General features: G+C 48.5%; 2 protein-coding genes across 2 annotated transcripts; one reads left to right on the top strand and one right to left on the bottom strand.

The window, feature by feature from the left end:
• The first annotated feature begins 697 nt into the window (after positions 1-697).
• On the top strand, positions 698-9,366 carry DENND10 (DENN domain containing 10). Its single transcript, XM_009570559.2, has 9 exons — positions 698-820; positions 1,773-1,969; positions 3,337-3,416; positions 4,402-4,550; positions 4,725-4,836; positions 5,182-5,282; positions 5,628-5,735; positions 6,300-6,394; positions 7,082-9,366. The coding sequence occupies exons 1-9, from the start codon at positions 781-783 to the stop codon at positions 7,256-7,258; spliced, it is 1,059 nt and encodes a 352-aa protein (XP_009568854.2). The 5' UTR covers positions 698-780; the 3' UTR covers positions 7,259-9,366.
• Positions 9,367-11,367: 2,001 nt separating this feature from the next.
• SFXN4 (sideroflexin 4) lies at positions 11,368-22,471 on the bottom strand. Its single transcript, XM_054071723.1, has 13 exons — positions 22,328-22,471; positions 20,273-20,347; positions 19,629-19,655; positions 19,483-19,537; positions 18,490-18,515; positions 17,073-17,123; positions 16,920-16,985; positions 16,757-16,825; positions 15,449-15,539; positions 14,985-15,100; positions 13,969-14,054; positions 12,757-12,871; positions 11,368-11,695 (listed from the first exon to the last, which is right to left on the bottom strand). The coding sequence occupies exons 1-13, from the start codon at positions 22,433-22,435 to the stop codon at positions 11,618-11,620; spliced, it is 963 nt and encodes a 320-aa protein (XP_053927698.1). The 5' UTR covers positions 22,436-22,471; the 3' UTR covers positions 11,368-11,617.
• Between the last annotated feature and the right edge of the window lie 1,026 nt (positions 22,472-23,497).

Here is a 23,497-nt window from a genome sequence, read left to right as displayed (position 1 = left end):
CACCAGTGCTGAGTACTGAGTGAGGGTGGAGAGGCCCTGACCCAGGGTGCCCAGAGCAGTGGTGGCTGCCCCATCCCTGGAGGGGTTCCAGGCCAGGTTGGATGGGGCTTGGAGCCCCTGAGCCAGTGGGAGGTGTCCCTGCCCATGGCAGGGGTGGAACTGGATGGGCTTTAAGGTCCCTTCCAACCCAAACCATTCTATGATCCTATGATTCTAAGCCTTGCATCTCTTACACAGTCTGCAGTGCAGCCGGGCTGGAGCTGCACATGGGACAATACAACACTATTCTTAGAGTTGTCATAAAGATTAATTTCCAACACCTGTTTTTATTATATTCTTAATACAACACTATTTATCACAATCAACTATCAATAATGCCTAACTCCGTACACGGAATTATCCATGCACCAGGCAGAAGGCGTTGGGGGTGTGGCTTAGGGCGTGGGGTCCAGGGCTCATTCCCGCGTTGGCGGGAGATTCGATGGGCGTGGCTTAAAGTGGTGGGCGTGGCCAACAGCTCTCTGTTCCTTATTATGCAGAAGGCGTTGGGGGCGTGGCCATCAGCGCGCCCTCCCGCTTTGCTAGCTAGAGCGCATGGGGGCGTGGCTTGAAGCGGTGGGCGTGGCCAGAGTCAGATAGTCCAGCAATGGGCGGGTTGCTGAGGGGGCGTGGCTTCACGTATGGGCGTGACTAACGGCGCAGTCTCGTTGGTTGCTCTGGGGGCGTGGCTTGTGTGGGCGTGGCGGCGGGGGGCGTGTCCCGCGGGCGGAAGGCGCGGCGATGGCCGAGGCGGAGGCGCTGCTGGCGGTGGGGCTGATCGGTACGGGGCGGGCTGCGGGGGGACCGGGCACAGGACACGGGTTGGAGCTGAAAGAGGGAAGAGTGGGCTGAGATCTTGGGAGGAAGTGCTTCCCTGTGGGGGCGGGGAGGCCCTGGCCCAGGGTGCCCAGAGCAGTGGGGGCTGCCCCATCCCTGGAGGGGTTCCAGGCCAGGTTGGATGGGGCTTGGAGCCCCTGACCCAGTGGGAGGTGTCCCTGCCCGTGGAACCGGACGGGAGGTCCCTTCTGGCCCAAACCACTCCACGGTTCTGTGGATTTGGAACTGGGAGATGCAGGGGAGATCCTCACCAAGCTGTTTGGGGCCCTTGCTGGGCCGTACGCCCCTCCTGTGGGTGCGGATCCAGCCGCCTGCAGCTTTTGAACCTTGTCAAGAGCCAATATTTATCAGCTGGGGCTTAGCCTGGAGAAAAGGAGGCTGAGGGGAGAGCTCATCGCTCTCTGTAGCTCCCTGAGAGCAGGTTGTGGTGAGGTGGGGACTGGGCTTTTCTCCCAAGGGACAAGTGATAGGATGAGAAGAAATGGCCCAAGTTGCCCCGGGGCCGGTTTACATTGGGCATCAGGAAGCATTTCTTCATGGAAAGGGTTCTCAGGCCCTGGCAGAGGCTGCTCAGGGAGGTGGTGGAGTCCCCATCCCTGGAGGGGTTTAAAAGACAGGCAGATGAGGTGCTCAGGGATCTGGTTCAGTAGTGGACAGGGACGGTTGGGTTCAATGATTGCAAAGGTCTTCTCCACCCAAAGATTCTATGATTTAAAGAGTAAACCCCATAGTACAAGTACTGCCCCGCAGCTTAAACCACCACTGCAGAGCAGGCTTTGTAGGGTAAGGGTGAGGTGGAATTTTAATCTGTTTCCAGGAACCAATCGTGATTAACCCATCGATTTGCCTCCTTGCTGCTGTTTGGCATTCTCACAGTGAACATCTTTCCACCATAGAAAAAGACACCAACGGCGATGCCTTGTGGGTTTGGTGTTATCCGGCTGTAACAGCTGAACTGAGGAGTTTGCTGCTGCGAAAGTGCTGCCTGACAGATGAAAACAAACTGCTCCACACATTTGTATTCGGTCAGTATAAAAGGACGTGGTTCTACATCACGACAGTGGAAGTACAGGATTCTCCAGCCTTGAAAAAGGTAGGGCTTGTTCTCCTGGTTTGTCGCCAGAGAAGACCCACAGAGTTTCCTCTGGCAGCTTGAGCAGCGTTTTCCATTGTGTGCTGTGGGAAAGGGCAGAGATTCGAGCTTTTGTGCGCTCACAGCTCTTGCCCAGTTGTGTAACCAATCCATAAATACTAGTTTTCACCGGGCTGTACATTGCATGGAGTTGCAGAGGGACTGAGAGAAGCAGAAGCTAAATTGAGTCATGAGTGTTTATGTGGAAAAACTATTTCACACCAATATTTCCAGTTCCTTTGCATTTCAAGTTCTCCAATTCCTTTTTCTCCTTTTTTTTTTTGGTCAAAAAGCTCTATCAAGGGTCTTTCCTAGCGTCCAAACTCTTATTCACGTAGAACTCAATGCTTTTTTTTCCAAAGGGTTGAGTTATATCAATACTTTCTTTTCCACTGCATTGATAAATGAGAGACTGCAAATACGTCTGGTTTTTTTCTATTCTTTCCCTGTTACAAACATGATTAAATTCTCTGTTAAGCTGATTCAATTTCCCTATTTCATGCTGTATTGTTAGTGAGAAAGATAATGTGGTAATTTTGTGTGCCCACAGCTGAATGTTGCTCGCCTTTCCTTCCTCCAAGCTCAAATCTCCTATGAAGCTTCACGTTCAAACAAACACAGCGTCCCAGTGCTGTCTCTGACAGTGGGAGATGCTTTTTAAGAAGGACACATGAGCCTGGTCATTGCCTGCAGACTTTCAGCCTCATACAGTCTTAGCACAATAATTTCTTTAAGGAGGGACCTTAGAGCAGCTTCCAGTTCTGAAAGCAGGAAAGCTGGGGAGGGGTTCTTGATAAGGGAATGACAGGAAACGGTTTTCAGTTGAAAGAGGGGAGACTGAGATGAGATCTCAGGAAGAAATGTTTTCCTGTGAGGGTGGGGAGGCTCTGGCCCAGGTTGTCCAGAGCAGTGGTGGCTGCCCCATCCCTGGAGGGGTTCCAGGCCAGGTTGGATGGGGCTTGGAGCCCCTGAGCCAGTGGGAGGTGTCCCTGCCCATGGCAGGGGGATTTCTGAAGGCATTGATGCTTTCTGCCTCCACAGCCTCCTATAGCAACAAACTCTGGAAGCTTCCTGCCCACTGTGGGGAAGAAAAATGCCCTTCTCTCTTTTTAGCTGGTCTTATCACATTAAGGGAAAGCAGCTGATATAGTAGATTAAGGGAGACTGTGTGTGCTGGCTCTGAGTTGATGGGGATGAGTCATGTCAGAAATCTGTTAATAAGGCCTTCTCTGTGGTTAATCATGGAATAGTTTGTAATGTAAGAAACGTTGTTCATGTGGGGTCATTAAACCAGCTGTGTGGGTTTTTTCTGTGTGTGCCTTGCCCAGGTGACCCACTTTTCCATCGTGCTGATGGCCAAAGACTTTAACCCGGAGAAATACGCTGCCTTCACGCGGATACTGTGCAGGTCCGTATCGGAGATGCTCAGGGGGGCTGCTGTGTTGCCTGATCTGGCCTTGCCAAGGCAAACCCATTAAATTTTGTTGTGTTGTGTTTGTATTTGTTCACTGGAAACTCAGTCCTGCAAACTGAATCAGATTATATTTCCTAAATCCTTGATTTGAGCTGCTTATCTTGTTCATGCAGTAAGAGTTGGGTGAATAACTGATGCCTGGTAGGTTTTAATATCTCTTCTGCAGGCACACCACCACCTCCCCACACCCAATTATTTTCTCTTTCCTATTTTTAAAAAGCGTAACTATTTGAGAGGAGCTCAGTGCTCTGCAGTCAGAGGTCACTGAGGAGAAGGACTTGTGCTACAGGTGGATGAGAAACTCCACATGAGCCCAAAAACCAACCGTGTCCTGGGCCGCATCCAAAGCAGCGTGGCCGTCAGGGCGAGAGAGAGGGTTCTGTCACTCTAATCCTCTCTCACAAGACCCCACCTGGAGTCATGAGTCCAGTTCTAGAATTCTCTACATCAGAAAGATATGGAACTGTTGGAACGGGTCCAGAGGAGGCCACAGAGATGATCCAAGGGCTGGAGCACCTCTGCTATGAGAACAGGCTGAGAGAGTGAGGGTTGTCCAGCCTGGAGAAGAGAAGGCTGCGGGGAGACATCAGAGCAGCTTCCAGTGCTGAAAGGAGCTCCGGGAAACTGGGGAGGGGCTCTGGATCAGGGAGTGATCAAGATGGGAGGGGTTTCAGCTGAGCCCCTGATCCGGTGGGAGGTGTCCCTGCCCATGGCAGCGGGTGGAACTGGATGGGCTTTGAGGTCCCCTCCAACCCAAACCATTCTGTGATTCTATGATGAAAGGCTTCTGGTTCAGTATTTAAAGCCTCAGCCAAGCCTCCAAACAGAATTCTTGCAATAACGTTGCTGCTTGTGATCCTGTGACTTCTTTCACGGTACTCATTGCAGTCAAATCACCAGACCCTTTCTTTTCACTCAGAATCTACTTGAAGCACGGAAGCCCAGTTAAAATGATGGAGAGTTACATTGCGGTCCTTACCAAGGGGATCTGCCAAAGCGAAGAGAACGGCTCTTTCCTCAGCAAAGATTTTGATGCTCGGAAAGCTTATCTCGCTGGTTCCATCAAAGGTTAATACCAGATTTCTTTTGTATGATGTAAAATATAATCCAGCTTTCATGCATACTTCAAGTAAAAGGTGTTAACAGCATCACCTGCGCTGTTATTATTAAGGTCCTTCAGAAATCAAATGATAACATCAGTGTGGTTATCTCCCAGGAGATTATTTCTCTCCTCTTTTCTAGATATAGTGTCTCAGTTTGGAATGGAAACAGTTATCTTGTACACAGCGCTGATGTTAAAGAAGAGAATTGTCGTGTACCATCCTAGAATAGAAGCCCTCCAGGAGTTCACCAGGTACTTTGTCACGCTCCACCTCCCCACTCTCAGAAGTCCAACAGGTCTTGAGCCTTCATTGAGAGAAATGCTATTTTTTAGGGGTGGGAAAAGTCTATATTAAACCTGTGCATTGAAATCCTGTTGAGTACCTCTTAAGCTTTAGCCAAATGTTCATCAACTCGGACAAATTAACTGTAGAATGAGTGATTTACTCCACCTGCATTGGTAGATCTCTGTAGTTCTTGTGTATGCCAGAGGAGACTCAGTCACGCTGGTTCTTTATGATGTGTGCTTTGTGCTGTGAATCTTTCATTGTTATGGGTGAAAATCTCCCGTGTGTCCGGTGCTGATCTCATTTCCTAGGACTCTGCCTGCTCTGGTATGGCATCGACAGGACTGGTCGATTCTTCATTCCTACGTGCATCTAAATGAGGAGGAAGTGGAAGCCTTAAAAGCCTGCACAGGTAGAGATCATTTATTAATAGAGAGTGAAATTATATTTTGGTTGTATTTTTATTCCTGGAATATCTTGCATAAGTGGGAGACAACAACTCTGTGCAGCGCTCCAGGCTTGAGGAAGAGCAGCTCGAAAGCTGCCTGGCAGAGAAGGAACTGAGGGTGTTGCTTGACAGCAGCTGAACATGAGCCAGCAGTGGCCCAGGTGTCAAGAGTGCAGCCTCTTGGATCCAACGAGTATTGGCTCAAAGATTCTTAGAGCAGACCTTATGGCTGCAATTTTCCACCATATCTCAGGTTTGGTTTTGTTTGGTTTATGAAGATCTTGATCTTGCCAAAACTCTGCTCTCCAGGGTACATTGCTGGGTTTACAGACTCTGAAGTGAACAGCAGACCAGACCTCTACGAAGTGCACGTGAACTTGGCAGAGAGCGAGATCACTGTTTCCCCTCTTGCCAAAGGTTGGTTGCTTTTATATTTCAGTTTAGGGGCTGTTTATTCCAGACTCCAGAGCAACTGCTGAACCTCGCTGTAGTTCAGGCAGTCTTGACCCTTTGTCCATCCTGGTTGGGAAAAGCCAATGTGTGAGCTTCTGTCTTTATTGAGACTCTGGAAAAGTGCTGAAACTTGGAGTTTGGGAAGACATGCTTTGTCTTCCAACAGATGCACAATTGAGAATTAAACATCATCTATGATAGACAGTTAGGTGGAAGAGGTGTTCAGCTGAGGGTTGCTGAACGCAGAGAGAGATCGTATGAGTTTTTAGAAAACCATTGTGCTAAAATACTTGGACATCAGAGGCTATTTGAAAGGAAAGCTTTGGCGTTCCTCGCCCTCCTAGTGGTCCTCACCCTCTGCTCGTGGCTGCTCCTTGCCCTGTTGTCATTATGGCTGTTGATCCATTGGGTTGCTGCCTTCACCAGCAAACAGCGGTCATGAAGAGGGCTCCTTGTTTTGGCTTCTTACTCATACGTGTCTCGGTATCACATCTTATGTGAATGTCCGCTTTTGTTTTTCTTCCTCAGAGGCAATGACAATGGGAAAACTTCACAAAGAAATTGGACAACTAATTGTTCAGTCTGCAGAAGACCCAGAGAAATCAGACAGCCAAGTCATTAAGGTGAATATTTTATTTTTACAACTAATTAAATTACTTCTATGGCTAGATTGTGGCGAAAGGAGAGGAGGAGGATTGCCCCTGGGAACAAGTTGATCTCTTGTACTCTCTGCCTTTTTACAAGTAGGCATTTTTATTTTCTTTATTAGCACCTCCCATATGAGGCCAGGCTGAGAGAGTTGGGGTTGTTCAGCCTGGAGAAGAGAAGGCTGCGGGAAGACCTCAGAGCAGCTTCCAGTACTGAAAGGGGCTCCAGGAAAGCTGGGGAGGGGCTCTGGATCAGAGAGAGCAGGGAGAGGATTGCAGGGAATGTTTTTAAGGTGAAAGAGGGGAAATTGAGATCAGGAATTAGGAAGAAATGTTTGGTTGCCCGGAGCAGTAGTGGCTGCCCTATCCCTGGAGGGGTTCCAGGCCAGGTTGGATGGGGCTCGGAGCCCCTGAGCCAGTGGGAGGTGTTGGGGAGTTGGAACTGGATGGGTTTTTAAACCCCTCCGGGGACGGGGACTCCACCGCCTCCCTGGGCAGCCTCTGCCAGTGCCTGAAAACCATTTTGGTGAAGAAATGTTTCCCAGCGTCTAATCTGACCCTCCCCTGGTGCAGCTTGAGGCCATGCATTTTGGGTAAACATACTTTTAACCATTACACCAGCAACCCCTGTATTAACAGTTTCTTGTTTCTCTGTTCTTCCAGGATATTTCTCTGAAGACAAAAGAAATCTTGGCTACTTTAGCCTCGCTGACTGAAGTTTCTGACAACAGTGAAAAACCAACTCTGAACTCCGAGGCCCTGAAACAAAAGCGTTTTCCACCTGCTACAGAAAACTTCCTTTTCCATTTAGCAGCTGCTGAACAAATGCTTAAAATCTGATTGTGACGCCCTGCAGCGTTATGGACTGATCCACAAACACCATCTTTGCCATACGGATAGGGATGCCTGATCTTTTATATGGGAAATTAAAGGTATAAGAGCGAATGTCATATTTACTGTGCTATAATGCAGAATACCTGGAGCACGTGGAGGTGTATTTGGGAATGTTCCTGGTATCATTATCCTCCCTAGCTATGATTTTGTATTTACGGCTCCTGGGTTCCACGGGCGTGTATAGAGGTGGGACGTGTCTGTGTGCGTGTGACAGACATCGCTGTAGCAGCCACTTCTCCTGCAGGTTCCAAGCTCTGTTCTTGTTCTCACTTGTCTTCCTGGGATCTGGAACACAGCACGTACGCTATCAAACCGATGTAGGTTGGATGTGCTGATGTCTGCACAGGGATACACAAAACACACAGTCTGAGGGCTGATTCTGGGCTTCCAGGTGTGTCAGCCTGGCAGATGTTGTTCCTGGTCCCTGGGAATCCCAAACAAATGGACAAGTTCTCCTCTTTCTACTTGGAAGTAGAAAAGGACATCCGGGAGAATCCAATGTAGATGTACTGTATAGAGGAAGAGGCCTTACTAAATGGAGGAAGAGGTATTTTACAGCTCAAGTGGGAGCTGAGAACCTCTTTTTGGACTCTTGCCTTAGACCTTTTCCCCCTTTCCCTCCATCCCATGGAGGGAAAAGAGGATGGGATGATTCTGTTTAAAATGGGGCTTCCTTAGGGGTCACAGCCCAGTGCTGTTGTATGGCTGGAGATGTTGTTGGGGGTTCTCTTCTCTGAGAAGATGCTTAAGATTATGTTGGGTTTCTCTTCTCTGAGAAGATGCTTGGCCATTCTTTCCTGATCCAGTTGACACAAAAGTGGATGAGTTGAAGCCTAACGGACTAGGAACGTGCCAATGGCGGGCTGCCACAGCAGGAGCACCACCTGCTTGAGCTGTAACACTAGTATGGTCTGATGGTGCTCTGGGTGGGTGGAAAACCTGGAAGAAATAGTGAAAACTGGGAAATAATTGAGAGAAAATTAAATTTCCCTCCTTGTTTAGTCATGCAGCCATAACTCGAGGGAATTTTTTATTGATTGAGCAGCCTGAATCGAGCTGCTTTGTGATCTTTGAGGACCTGGATTCCTTATAGGGAAGTACTGAGCCAAATGGTGTGTTTCTTCAGGAACGTCCCCAAGAAATCAGTCCGTTCTGCAGCAGCACTTTGTTCTCGTTAAAAGTAACCTTCGTCCTGGCCTTTGTACGGAGAGGCTGTAGCGTGGGGTTTTGCGGAGAGATTTTATACTTGTGATGAAAACTACAGGAATCGATATTTCTATTGGTAAATAATTGCTATCCTGAAGCTGGTAGAGCTCATCGATAGCTGTGTGTGAGCAATACTGCTTGGGAAAGGCTCGTCCTTTTCCTGTGTATCATGAAGTAAGGAAATGAGTTTTGGGTAAGGAATGTGGCATCTGTGAAATGGGGAGTTACTGTGGGCGTAAATGAAAGCACTTCAGAATAACCTCCTATTTTCAGGGGTGTGGAATTCCACTTTACACCCTTACTCTGCTGTATAAGTTCTGAGCGCAGAAGAGCGCGCTGCGCTTTTTAACTTCTGAGGAAAATATCATTGCCCTTGTTCGCTTCTAAGTGCTCCACAGCTTTTTTTTTCTCCCCCCATTAATGTGTTTTTCTTCACAATTCTTCCACATTGCTGCTTCTGTTCGGGGACTTTTACAGCAGTCGGGATAGCCGAAGGGCAAGACTGTGCTGAAAATTCCCTTCAGGACTTACTTGAGTCCATGGAAAATGAAGTCCATCACCTAGAAAAGCCTGCGGGTGCTTTCTGTCTTCTTGTAACGGGGAAGAAAACCGTAGCTCCTTATTAACAAAAAGCCTTGTGGTGCATCACTGAGGTGGTGTGGGTGTTAGAGACAGCCACAAAAAGCAGAGATGCTCGGTTACAAACTAAATATCTAGTGTTTGTTTTGCTTTCTGGTTTGGAAACTCCTATGTTGGAAGTCTCGATGTTGTGCTAGATCATATACGCGGATGAAACACAACTTTGCACTTGAGGAACTGGACTCACAGCATGCTTATGCCTATTAAATACTGAGCAGTCTAACCTTTAACTGAAGCACATTTATTGTGGAATATTGTGACCATTCATAGAATGGGTTGGGTTGGAAGGGACGTTAAAGATCATCCAATTCCACCCCCTGCCATGGGCAGGGACACCTCCCACTGGATCAGGCACCCTCATCGTGAGGAATTTCTTCTTGATGTCCAGTCTAAATCTCCCCTTTCCAATTTAAATCCATTTCCCCTCGTCCTCTCCCTGCACTCCCTGATCCAGAGCCCCTCCCCAGCTTTCCTGGAGCCCCTTTCAGCACTGGAAGCTGCTCTAAGGTCTCCCCGCAGCCTTTTCTTCTCCAGGCTGAACAACCCCAGCTCGCTCCTGGCCTCGTACGGGAGGTGCTCCAGCCATTCACCGTGGCTCTGAGCTGTGCAGCACTGGGATTGTGGTAGTGCCTGATGTGGAGGCTGGAACTGCGCTGCTTCCTGTTCAAACTGTCCTCTCAGCACTGCGATGGAAGCGTTGGCCCCTGTCAGCTTCAGTGCCCCCACAGGATTGTCCTAACAAGCTTGCATTTCCATAATGACTTCTGACTTTAGAATAAAACACAACAAACTGGAAGCTCAGGCCAGGGAAGGATTTCTGCTCGCTTCCCTTTCCCAGGTTCTGTGTGCGCAGCTGCTGGGTTTGCAAAGTCAGGTGACATCCTTTCTTCTTCCTCTTGGAAGAAAGACCCGGTCAAATGACATTTTCATTCCTTTCATCTCATCTTACTGCCTTTCTGTTCTTGGATAAATGGGAGATGGTGAATGGTGGTTGCTGTCGACCTGCTGAGAGCCGTGCTTCCAAGAGGTGTGCAGAACGACGGACAGCTTTGAGCTCAACAGCAAAGGGCAGTGCTGCTCCTTCCTGAGGTGAGACCAACAGTGCTCCCCGAGCACTCTGACTTAGAACCATAGAGCCATTGAGGTTGGAAAAGTCCTCTAAGCTCCTCCAGTCCAACCATGGGCCCACCCCCACCGTGCCTGCTAAAACCTGTCCCAAAGTGCTATGGCTGTATGGTTTTTGAGCCTTTCCAGGGATGGAGACTCCAGTACCTCCCTGTGCAGCCTCTGCCAGGGCTTCACCACTCTTGGTAAAGAAATTTTTCCTGATATCCAATCTAGCGCCTGCCCTGGTGCCACTTGAGGCTATTCCCTCTCATCGCTTTTTACCGGGGAGCACAGGGAGACTTTGCTTAGCAAATATGTGGACCATGGAGGAAATAGAGAGGTTTTATAGTTTATAGAATCATAAAGCCTGAGGCTTCCTCACGGGAACCAGAGCGTGCTGGCTCTCGGGTGACAGCTCCGCTACGTCTGCAGAAATGGGAAGGAGGTAGTGAACAAAGCAAGGCTTCCAAAGGCGAGCAGGAGAAACGAGTAATCCCTCCTGTTCTAGTTTTGCTGAGTAAATTGGACCAGGCCTTTAGGCTCGCTGCATGCCATTTCAGATGCCGTCGCCCCTGGGGTTGTGCTTGCTGGTCTGGAGGAGACTCCAAAGACTCCACAGCTCCTTTCTGTTCAACTCTGCAGCACAGGGCATGGTTCTGCTCGGAGGACACGCTGATAGAGTTGGGGTCGCTCAGCCTGGGGTTGTTCAGCTGCTCTCCAGGGAGATTCACAGCACCTTCCAGTCCCAAAAAGGGTTCCAGGAAAGCTGGCTGACAGGGACAGAGTCACAGCGGAGCAATCCCCTCACTCCATCCTTCCTTCCCTTGCAGGGGGGAAAAGCAGCAGGGCTGTTACCGCCCCGGGTAATGCAGGGACAGAAGCTCCTGCTGAGGAAATGCTCTGATCTCAGCATTTCCTAACCTGGGAGTGGCTGCTGGTGGTGGGTTTTTCTTTTCAAGCCACTTTAAGGGGCAGGGAGGCCTCGCTGTGCGTTCCCAACCCTCACGGTGACAAGCGCAGTCGGTGCAGAACCGCTACCACGTTGCCACGCTGAGATACGTACAAATTTTGTATTCAGTAGTCTTTTAATTAAGAAATCGATCACAGGAGGAAGCCCAGAGAACACAGATTGTGACAAACCCTGTGTTACAGCGCTTGCTGGCACAAATCTGATTTACAGCATTAAGTTACGTGGAGGTCTGTGCCCGGAAGCTGCCCCGCCAGAGACTGCACCTCGTCTGGTACGGCCACCACTGTAAATTCATGATCCCAACCACAAACACCAACTGAATTTGTTGATGCCTTCAGAGTTCACTTGGATCACAGCACACGTTCATATATTAAAGCCGATCTCTAAATTCCTCTGTTGTAAAATAACACTGTTTCTTCTGTAGAAGAGAGAATTTCTGGCTCAAGGTCCTCTCGTTTTATCTGAAATGAATAGAAAAAGGGAATCACCACCACTATATGCTGAGCTTTGTCGAGTCCTCTGTGCCGCACTGAGCTTGGCACAAGTCAAAATGCTGCATTTAGAAGCAACATCGTGTGGGATTTGGGGTTCTCTGTTCATTGGGGGATTTTGTTGTTTGGGGGCTTTTTTTTCTTCTTCTCCGACATTTTCTAACCGCTCACGCGTTAGGGGAGAAACAGGTTTTACTTAAAACTAGAGATACTAAAGAGAGCGTTAATGCCATTGTCTCCTCTTGCTGTATGTGGGTGACACCCAGGAGAGCTGCTGCTCCGGGCTGAGCCGTTGGGAAGCTCGGAGGGAAGCAACCAGCCATGCTCTCACAAGTGCCCTCGTATCAGTTAATCTCTTACAGCAAAGAGAAATAAAGCTAAACCAAGAGATTACAGTGCCAGGAAGTTGAGGCAAATAAAAGAAAGCACTGAAAACTGCAGTTGACAGGAAATCACAAAAATAGTCACACGGGGCTGATAAGGGAGAGGAAACGCAGAAGGGAACCTCCGGCTCCTCTCTCATTTGGCCCAAGGTTCAAGGGCTACAGCCTCCACTGAACACCCGCCAGAAGGCGCAGGGAACTGAGCACGCTTTGTGTGAAGAGATGTTGCACGTGATTGGTTTTACCTCTCTGATGAGCTCATTGACTTTGCATGAGAGAAAAAATTCTCATCTCCACCCTCCCGTCTCCAGCAGGACTGAAGAGCCTTGGTTTTGATCTTTAAGACAGCTCTCTGGACCTTGCTTGCTTCAGACTGTTGTAAAAATCTGATTACTGTACACTGAAAAGTGTAAATATTACTAAAAGACAATTAACTTGCACCTAGGAGTGCTGTCAGCCGCCTCCTCGTACCTGGGCCTCCACAAACAGCCCTGTTTCGGCGCACAACTCAATCTCTGCTGCCCTGATTTTGGCGCACAACCACATTAATCCTACTGATACTTTTTACATGGCCTCAAGACCGATGGCCATAGTTCTGAAATGTGTGTTTTATAACAGTCCTAAATGGATCCCTGTGGAAGGACTTACCTCTCCCCGCTGCGGGAACATACTAAGTGAGGCCGGTAGCATTCCTGCCAGCACAGACATAATGAAAAGCATCCTCATGACAGCCAAAGTGTGCGGTGTTTTTGCAAGTTTTGCTCTGTCCAAGAAATTGGAAAGGTTTAAGTATGTCAGTTTGGGCTCAGAAAGTAATCTGACAGCAATAAAAAGAGCATTTGCTGCTATTTTAGTGGCTGAAATTGCACTGGAGTAAGTAATGACCTACACTTACAAATCCTAAAGGTGTCTCCTTACTTTATTCCCTACATTCTCACTCCAAACTTCCTGTTCTTCCCCTTTGTTGTGGATCTCGCTGCAGCCTTTTCCAAGCCCAGATTGTTAACGCAAGATTAAGAAAATAAGCAGCAAGATCCAACTGACAATAAAGAGAAGGATCCTCAGTGCTTTAAAGTGTCTCAGTTCTTTGACCACACTTTTTCTTGCATTTCTTTCTTTTCGGATTTAGCCACTCCGGGCAGCCCTACTTTGCCTTGAGCAGAAGTTTATTACTTGATATCTATTTAGAATTTCATCATTCATCTGCATTTGTGTCTTCTGGTAACACGAGTGCCTTAAGGGAATAAAGGGGACAGGGAACTGATTTAGGCAATACCAAATTACATGACATAGACGGTCCCTACCTGCATTATTTCCACGACACACGTGATCCCTACCAAAAGCTCAGGGCAGCCTAAGAATTCTCTGTTAAAGCACACGATGAATTCTTCTCACAATATAGGGTTTCTAAACGTTGCAAAAGCAAGAACGTGTTTTCCAATACACGGAAAACCATTTGGAAGTTAAGATCCAGTTTTAGTTGCAAATCAAGTGCCGTGTTATCTCCTCAGAAGTAACAAATCTGTGAACAACCTTGACCCCAGGCACTGGGACTCCAGTCACAGCTGGGGAAAACAGGTTGCCAAGAGAGCACAAACGTGTTTCCTGCATGGGAGAAGAGAGGAAATCCTCATCGCTTTATACAACCTCCTGCAAACCCTCAGGGCACAGATGTGGACATAACTAGATTCGCTTAATTAATTAAACGAATCACAGTATCTGAACAGAAACTTCTCAAATAATCATTTCCACCAAGGTGAGAAATAACCACAAAACCAAGAAAAAACAGGCAAGAGGTAGGAGCCAGATGATAAAAACACACTACCCAAGCAGCCTCAGCTCTACTGCAGCACCTCCTACCTTTGCGCAAAATGTGTAAGCACATTCGGCAGGAAGAACGTTGTCCCAAACAAGACTCCTCTTGACAAGGCTGTTTCTTTAACGGCCTCCAGGGAGAGAGAAAAATAAACGTTAAAGCGGTGCTCTGTGCAGTTCACACAGTGCGCGCTTCTGTGAGCACTGTTTTGTCTCATACTCCGGAGTTCCAAGTAATGATAAATTAGAAATAAAAACATTAGTTATAGGAATTCTTTCTTGAAAGGAAACTAAACTCCTACAAGTGGCAGAGAGTCCACTTGTGACTAAGGAACTCCTTAAAAGAGGGGCGATACTCCTTGATTGAGCTTTCCTACAACAATCATTTTGCTGAGACTTGGTGGTTTTTTACAACTTCTGTGCATCCTAACTATCCTGTGTCCAATGTGAAGGTCTCTCTCTAGCTGCCCACAAGTCTTTACGCTCTCCTAGCTGTTTCCTCCCCTCTGGACCGCAGCACGGAAAGGAAGGGTGGCTGATAGAACACAAAATCCAGCTCCTCGCTCCAGTTTCTGCACCAGGCTCTGCGGCGGATGTTGATGAGCAAGGCAAGGAGCAGCCAGCCTGGTCAGCAACTGGAGCCCACAGATAAAACGCAGATCAGGGCATCACCCTTTGGGCGGCACAGCCTTTAAATAACATTCCTGCTATAGGAGGTCCACAGAGTATGGATCGCACAGGGCTTTTCTCCGAGATGTCCCATCAGAAGAAGGTCAAGAGTCTTCTCTCCTTCTGAAGCAGCCGGGGAAAAAGGCCTCTGCTTAGTGTCTCTGTGGCTCAACTCTGGCACTTGGTGTGTTGGCTGGGGAGGCTGCCAACCTTTGAAAAAACAAGGGTGGTGGAACCTGCTTCCAGAGACCCAGCCCAAGCCTACCTGATCCCACACCTGATCCAGGATTCCTCATTTCAATATATCCAACTCTATCCAGTCTCAGCATCACGTTCAGCTCTTACGAATGAATGAAAGGCAAACCAAGAGAGGCCTCCACTCCCTTGCCTACCTTCTCACCGGCCTTCCGGGACACTCCTACAACCTTGCCGTTCCTGTCCATCACTTCAATTCCATGCTCAAATTCAGGGCTTCTCACCACCGCCACAGTAAATGCACTCGTCAGACCTGCACAGTTAAAGAGGATTTGGCTTTAAGAGATCCAAAAGGACTATCTCAATAGTAGCATCCATAATTACGCGTAGTTTACATTTCCAGTTCAACAGTTCACAACTCAGTAACCCGGCAGCTTAGATAAAAAAAAAAACATAAAAACCTACATGGGATCTCAAAGTTTGTTTCAAAAGTTTCAGCGAGATTTTAAGGCCCTCATCCTAAAATGTGCTTTACTGTTATGGACTCGGAGCTTCCGATCCATCGCTGCCACCCAGCTCAAACCAAGGGCAAGAAAGTTCTACAGTCAGACAGGGGCAACAAACGGCCCTCAGAGCAGCTGCACAGGGCACATATACTCACCAAGAAGAGGAGCAGGCAGCAGTTTTCTGACGACCAGTTCAGTTAATGGACCCTTCAACGTGTATCGGTTCATGAAGACAAGAGGAAGAGCCTAAGGCATTGGGAGGAAACGGGCACCTTCTATTAAAGACTGCAGTATTTCAGCGTGTGCAGCTAAACCTGTGAGTCGGTACGTAGTTACCATCTATAAAAATAAACATGTCAACAAAATACCCACGTTCTCTACTAACTGCAGGTAGCTGTGATCCCTCTTTTGGATAAGAATACAAAATATTACGGTAAAAAGAGGATTAAACATTATTATAAGACAATTGCAGTAAAAATACAAAGAGAAAAAGGAAAACAATTGCCTCTGACTTATATTCCTTGGACACCTGTGCAGCTGCCTCATGACACACACTGCTCTGCTCCCAAACAGGACACCTGGAGCACTGGTGCCTTTGTTCCCGTTCTCTGTGGTCTCTGTATTCCCACAATTCACTGCCAGGAAGTCTCATTTAGGAATAAACGGCTGGGACACCAGGTAGTGCTCAGTCTCCCAAAGAGAAGGAGCTCCCACATTCACCCACAGGCACAGCTGCCTCTGCAGAGCTCTGGGAATTCCTGAGTGCTGCTGGCCCGACTGCTTTGCCGAGCAGGCAGAGGTGGAATCCATCAAATCAAAGCAGAAACAGCCACAATTTTCTGCCAGAAGGCTTATAAAACTCAGCTTAGTGAGGAGAGTGAGGAAATGTGCTATAGGTGCATCTCAACCTGCGATGAGTGTCTTGTGGATACCAGAGCTCATTCTGACGTAGCAAACTCTGGAAAGCAGAGGTTCCTCTTCCTCTAGCTCTCAGCTACTTCACCCTCCTGAAAGGCTCATTAACCCGCATCCAGTGCGGTATTTTCACAGCTATGCTGCTTTGTGGATCTGAATTAACGCTATTCAGTTACAGATACCTGCAGTTTTCACCCCCTTTTCAGAGCGAGGCAGGCCTCTTGCACAGCACCACATCAAAAAATCAACTCTAGAAACCCAGTGGGTCAATCTGCATTTGAAACCCTGAGCACTGCTTCTCACCACCCATTCTCCGAGTTTGCAGAATAATAACGAAAAGGACAGAAAAGGAAACATCGGAGAAAGCCAAGCGAGGTATCGGCTGACAGATGATCATGAAAATTCTTATTCTGAACAGGTTTGAGGCAAGAGAGCAGAGTAGAGCATTAAAGCCCAGTCCTGTAGGGTATCTGGCAGTGTGATTATCTCAGCATCTCCTCATTCTCAGGAGAGCTTATTAGGAAAGCAATCGCTGAACGAATACGTACACCGACACATGCTGCGTAAGAAATGGCTCCCAAGCTGTAGAAGATCTGCTTTTCTTGAATGGAATACTCCTAAGGAGGACAGAAGAACCGCTCCATAAGTGCACTTGTAAAACACTTGTAAATCATGTTCAGAATGGTCTCAGAAATAAAAACCAGCACTTACTTCAGCCTTTGTGGTACCGTTTCCATTTATCAGGTTGAATCCGGTGGTGTAGGAGTGAAACACAAACTGCAGAAAGGAGATGACAAGCAAGAATGAGTTTGGGACCAAAACTAGAGGACTTGTAAATGGAGAAAGGAAGAGGTAATTAATTACCTGAGAAAAGAAAGTTGCCTTTGCCCGGAGTTTAAGAGATGAAACAATAACCTAAGAGGAAAATCCCACAAGACAATTAGGTGTGATGAGACCAGGAGGTTTTGGTGAGCAGTGGTGGGCTAGAACACAAGAAGAACTGCTGTGTTACTGCTTGCAGCAGCACCAAGGGCTCCAGTCAGCATAATTTGCCGTGATCCTGGGCTAACACACCTTTAGGCCACAGGTGTGTCACACTGACTGTCTACCCAATATCAACCACAGAGAACCACGGAATGGTTCGGGATGGAAGTGACCTCAAAGCCCATCCAGTCCCACCCACTGCCATGAGCAGGGACACCTCCCACTGGCTCAGGGACTCCAAACCCCATCCAACCTGGCCTGGAACCCCTCCAGGGATGGGGCAGCCACCACTGCTCTGGGCAACCTGGGCCAGGGCCTCCCCACCCTCACAGCAAAACGTTTCTTCCCAAGATCTCCTCTCAATCTCCCCTCTTTCAGCTTAAGTAGAGACACAGTGATTAAAACACTGCGTGCAAGAATATTTTGGCAAGACACTTTCTTCCCCAAAACAGAAAATGCATTTGTACCTGTGACGCTTGAATAGATGCAAATACAAAAACTGAGATAAGAAAAATGTAAGTAAAGTAGGAAATGAGAACCGGTCAAGATTGTTTTGGCTAGCGGGGATATAAATACTACACCTACTTGATTTGAGATTCCACGATCTACTTAGAATCACAGAATGGTTTCAGATGGAAAAGAGCTTTAAGATCATCGAGAACCATCCATGCTTCCCAACTCAGACAGTGAATAAGAAATTCAGTTGTAAGAAACCACAGCCTCTCTTGAGGAATAGCCTACCATGTGTGGAGCACTCTTAACGAACAGAGTCAAACAAGATAGAACAAATAGCAAATAAGAGGAGGGCATGGAATGTCCAGAGCCTCAGAGGATGAGAGTTTGTTTTTACATCTTTTATAAATTGCTTGAAAACATCATTTCTTACTTGCAAAAGCACAATCGACACATGAAAAAAAATCACATTCAGGGTCTGGAACACAAGGTCTGACTCCTTACTACTGCAGCGTCAATTCGTTGAGGTTAAAGAGACCAAAGCCAGGCCTTGCTCTCAATGCCTGATGAATTCCACCTTGCATCAGAAAGCTGACCTTCGCACAAACGATCTCTTTGAATAGTGCTGAAGGAAGCCAGATAGCAGGTCTGGAATTCCAATGAGATTCCCTTAAGGGCTTGATGTCTGGATTACTCAGCAGTTCCCATTAAAAAGATACCTTTTAAAAAGCTCGTGCAGAAAATACAACTAAGAAGCCTAAAACCTTCTATTCCCTCCCTCCAATCCCTGGCTTTGGAAAACCGTAAACCCTGTGGAACGCTAGCATCTCCTGTGCTTACTCACCAATGGAAGACAGATGGGCAGGAAGGCTAAAAAGAAAGAAAACTTCATTTCAGTAAAAATAACCACCGAGTCTAGATTTGGAGCAGAAAATTCCCCTTGTTTCCCCCCTCTCAGCTCTAGGTAAAATACTGCCTACAAAATCCCCACCATCACATGGACTTCAACTCTAACTTTTCTCATTCAAGAATCCAGAATGCTTGGTCACAGGTTATAGCCACAAGGGGCCCTTGTGAACTCGTGGAATCACAAAATGGTTTGGGTTGGAAGGGACCTCAAAGCCTGTCCAGTCCCACCCCTGCCATGGGCAGGGACACCTCCCACTGGATCAGGGGCTCCAAGCCCCATCCAACCTGGCCTAGAACCCCTCAAGGGATGGGGCAGCCACCACTTTCCTGGGCCTTCTTGCCCTCATCGGCAAGAATTTCTTCCTAATGTCTAATTTCAATCTTCCCCCTTCCAATGTAATCATACAATCATAAGGTTTGAAAAGACCTTAGATATCATCAACTCCATCCGTGAAAAAGCCATTCCCCTCGTCCTATCACTCCAGGCCCCTGGAAAAAGCCCCTCCCCAGCTTTCCTGGAGCCCTTTTCAGCACTGGAAGCTGCTCTAAGGTCTCCCCACAGCCTTCTCCAGGCTGAACAACCCCAGCTCTCAGCCTGGCCCCATAGCAGAGGGGCTCCAGCCCTCGGATCATCCCCTTGGCCTCCTCTGGATCCGTTCCAACAGTTCCATCTCCTTCTGATGTTGGGGGTTCCAGAAGTGGACAGAGGGCATCAGGTGGGATCTCACAAGGGCAGAGCAGAGAGGCAGAATCCCCTCCCTAAATAAATCTTCAACACATGTGACAACACAAGTAACAGAACTAGGATTCTACGTGTTTTCCAATGGAGAAGAGCATCATTGTAGTATCACAGGGGCTGTTTACTACAGGCTATTCCCCTTCGGTGCTTCAGTCACACACACACAAAACTTCCCTTAAGGGAACTTACCTGGAGGTCTGAACAAAACAGGAATTATCTTGTCTGTGTCAGGATGTACACTGGACTGGAAAGGAAAAACAGTCAAATTAGCCCACCTTTGCCATGCTTGAATAAGAAAGGGAAAAAAGGAGATTTATAACTATCTCGTAACTTACCAGGCTTAGCAGGAAGGCTTTTCTCATCTAAATAGTTTGAAAATCAGATTAGTAATCATGTTTCAGAAAAGACTGGGTAAAACATTCTTTCTAAATGTATTACATTTCTTTTTTCCAAGAACTGACCTTTATGCAGAATGTGATCTATGTAAACACTCTTTCTTTTTCCCCCTGGAATTTCTCTTCATATACTCCATGAGTAGTTTCCCACCCAAGCTTCTGCTGCTGCTCATTTTTATGGGATATGAAACCAAACCACCTTGCCCTCTACAGGATAATGCAACATCAGAGAGCCCAAACGAGCTCAGTAAGCATTTTCTATACTTATCCCCTACCTACATCATCCCAGCTGGGGACACGCAGGCTTAGAGCAACGATTCCCAGGGTGATACGAGAGCATCTTTTAAGCTCAGCAATATGACACGCAACCTAGTGTTCTTCAGGAAGATCATACCAAGATTTGGCACCAGCGGTTGCCCAAAGAAATTCCCAACAGACCAGAAAAATCTCTGTAGTAATGAGTTTTTTTGTGCTACCCCTCATAGCTGAATCTCAATATTCTCTGTGCTAGATCTTATATTAATATCAACTATTTCAGGCATGAAGAGACATCTCTGTTTTCTATAAACCGTGGCCTAAAATACCTGATCATCCTGTATGGGCTCACTTAGGGTCTTTCCACTGTTCTGCAATAATAATCTGGTTCTTCTTATTTCATCCTGTATTTGAGGAAAAAAAAACAAAACAGAAAAAAAATAGAATTTCAATATTCTACAGTGCAACCTGTCAGGTGTGAGAGACATTGAATACAAATGTCATAGAATCATAGAATCACTAGGTTGGAAAAGTCCTCCTAGATCATCGAGGCCAAACATTCCCATCTCCCACTAAACCATGTCCCTGAGTACCTCCAAACAATGTCATCGAGTATCTCAAGCAAAGAGACCAAAGCGGTTAAAGCAAGAACACACCTCGACACACAAATAACTCTCAGTCAGAGAAGCTTTTAGATTATTCAGGGCGCTTTGGTCCCTTCAAGTATCAATCCTTCAGGTCATCACATAAATGACCCTGAATTTTTAAGCACGTGAAAAACCTCACTGAAATCAAGAGCGTTACTCTCGTACCTAAAGTTATTGAGGTGTGCTGGCAAATTCAATAATTTGAATTAATAATTAATGATTTGAGCAGGCATCTAGGTGACTGTTTTAAAAGGAAATTGCAAACCAGACTTTTAAGATTACCAGAAATGGTTTGCAACACCACCAGAAATGGTTCCTGCATGTTCACAAACGCGTGGTCAGGCTTTGCCTCTTATGCTCTTCCTTCACGCTTGGGTTAAGCTTTTAATGATGGCAAACAGGTAAAGTTAGAGAATAAACAGTAACCCCATGAAGTTCTCCGGTCTACATAAAAACCTGCCCCTCTTGGCAGGATTTATGAGATGGAATGGGTTGGGTTGGAAAGAACCTCAAAGCCCATCCAGTTCCACCCCAAGATTTCATCTCAATCTCTCCTCTATCAGCTGAAAACCATTTCCCCTCGTCCTCTCCCGGCCCTCCCTGATCCAGAGCCCCTCCCCAGCTTTCCTGGAGCCCCTTTCGGCACTGGAAGCTGCTCTAAGATCTCCCTGGAGCCTTCTCTTCTCCAGGCTGAACAATCCCAACTCTCCGAGCCTGGCCTCGTACGGGAGGTGCTCCAGCCCTCGGATCATCTTTGTGGCTATAAGGAAACTGAAATATCCGTGTGCAGCTCTCATATATAATTCTGTAAAATCTGGGGAAGGGTCTGGAGCGCAGGGGCTCCAGGAGCAGCCCCCTGCCCAGAGAGCGCTGCCCACAGCCTCTGAACCGCTGAGTGTCTGCTTAGAGGTGAAAGAGGGACACAGAGGGAGGGAAAGGGGAAGAAGGAGAGACGAAGGGAAATGGGATAGAGAAGGAGGGAAAGGGGGAAGAGAGGGAAGGGAAGGGGAAGAGAGGGAGGGAAAGGGGGACAAGAGGGACGAAAGGGGGAGAGAGGGAGGGAAAGAGGGAGGGAAAATGGGGAAGAGAGAGGGAAGGAGAGAGGGAAGGAAAGGGGGAGGGAAAGGGGAAGAGAGAGGGAGGGAAAGGGAGAGAGAGGGAGGGAAAGGGGAAAAGAGGGAGGAAGGGAAAGGAGGGAAGGAGAGAAGGAAGGAAAGGGGGAGAGAGGGAGGAGAGAGGGAGGGAGAGAAAGAGGGAGGTAAAGGAAGGAGGGAAGGAGAGGGAGAGAAAGGGGAAGAGAGGGAGGGAAAGGGGGAGAGAGGGAGGGGAAGAGGGAGGGAAAATGGGGAAGAAAGAGGGAAGGAGAGAGGGAAGGAAAATGGGGAAGAGATGGAAGAAGAGAGGGAAGGAAAGAGGGAGGGAAAGGGGAAGAAAGAGGGAGGGAGGGAAAGGAGGGAAGGAGAGAAGGAAGGAAAGGGGGAAAGAGGGAGATAAAGAGGGAGGGAAAGGAAGGAGGGAGGGAAGGAGAGGGAGAGGGCAGGGAAGGAGAGAGAAGCAAGGAGGCAGGGATGTAGGAAGGGCGAGAGGAAGGAAAAGAGGCGGGGAGGGGGAGGGAAGGAGGGCAGGACAGAGGCAGGCAGGGACGGAGAAATGGAAGGAAGGAGGGCGCCTGGGAAAGGGGGTGGCTGGGGAAGGGGAGGCAGGGAGGGCTGATCCCCGGCAGCGCCGCGCACTCACGGCGGGAGCCAAGAGCAGCAGCGGGTCCAGAGCATCCGCCCAGAGCACGAACCGCTGCCAGAAGGAACCGCCGAGATTGGCCCCCGAGAACAGCGGCACCGCCGCCATCGCAGCGGGGCGGGACCGGGAGCGGCGGAGGGAGGGGACAGCGAGGGGGAACGGGGAGGGGAGATGGGCGGGGAGAGGGGGGGGGGAGAAGGACTGAGAGTGGGAGGGAGAGGGCAGGGGGGAAGGAGGGAGAGAGGGAGGAAAGGAAGGAGGGAGGGAGACAAGCAGGGATGGAGGAGAGAAAGGGAGGAAAAGAGGCAGAGAGGGAAGGAAGAAGAAGGGGAGAGGGAGTGGGGCAGGGATGGAGGAAGGGAGAGAGGGAAGAAAAGAGAAAGAGAGGCAGGAGGGAAGGAAGGAGAGGGAGGAAGGAAAGGAGGGAGAGTGGGAGGAAAAGAAGGAAGAGAGAAAGGAGGGAGGGAAGGAGGGAGGCTGGGAGAGGGAAGGAGGGAGAAAGGCAGGCAGGGACGGAGGAGAGAAAAGGAGGAAAAGAGGGAGGGAGGGAGGGAGGGAGGGAAACAGGGAGGCAGGAATGGAAGAAGGGAGAGAGGGAGGAAAAGAAGCGGGGAAAGAGGCAGGGAAGGACGGGAGGAGGCAGCAAGGAATGGAGAGAGAAGCAGGGAGTAAGGGTGAGAGGAAGGAAAAGAGGAAGAAAGGGAGGCGGGGAGGGAAGGAGGGAGAGAAGGGAGGAAGGGATGGAGAGAAGAGAGGAAGGGATGGAGAGAAGGGAGGAAGGGATGGAGAGAAGGAGGGAGAGAAGTGAAGGAGGGAGGGAGAGGAGGAGAGAGAGAAAGAGGGCGGCAGAGAGGGAGGGAGGATAGGGAAGGAGGCAGGCAGGGAGTACACAGGCAGGGAGGGAAGGAGGTGCTGTCAGCTGGGCCCGGGCTGGAGGTCCAGAGCCTGCAGCCCCTCCGGACAGGCCCCGAGCAAGGGGAACAGATGATGGTTTGGAAAGGCCCGATGGGCAGAGCTGCAGAGAACATCCCTGTGTGCTCCACGCTGACTGCACGCGGCTGAGGCACCGCGAGGTGCAACCAGGCAACCACCAAGGTGTTGCTGCCCTGCGGTTTTATTGGCACAAATGGCTGCCACCAGCACTGCTGCTGCTAAAGGGCATGAGGAGAA

Source organism: Cuculus canorus, chromosome 7, assembly GCF_017976375.1.
Source record: "Cuculus canorus isolate bCucCan1 chromosome 7, bCucCan1.pri, whole genome shotgun sequence".
Lineage (NCBI taxonomy): Eukaryota > Metazoa > Chordata > Aves > Cuculiformes > Cuculidae > Cuculus > Cuculus canorus.
The sequence above is the reverse complement of the archived record's forward strand: the minus strand, read 5'-3'. Positions and strand labels throughout refer to the sequence as shown.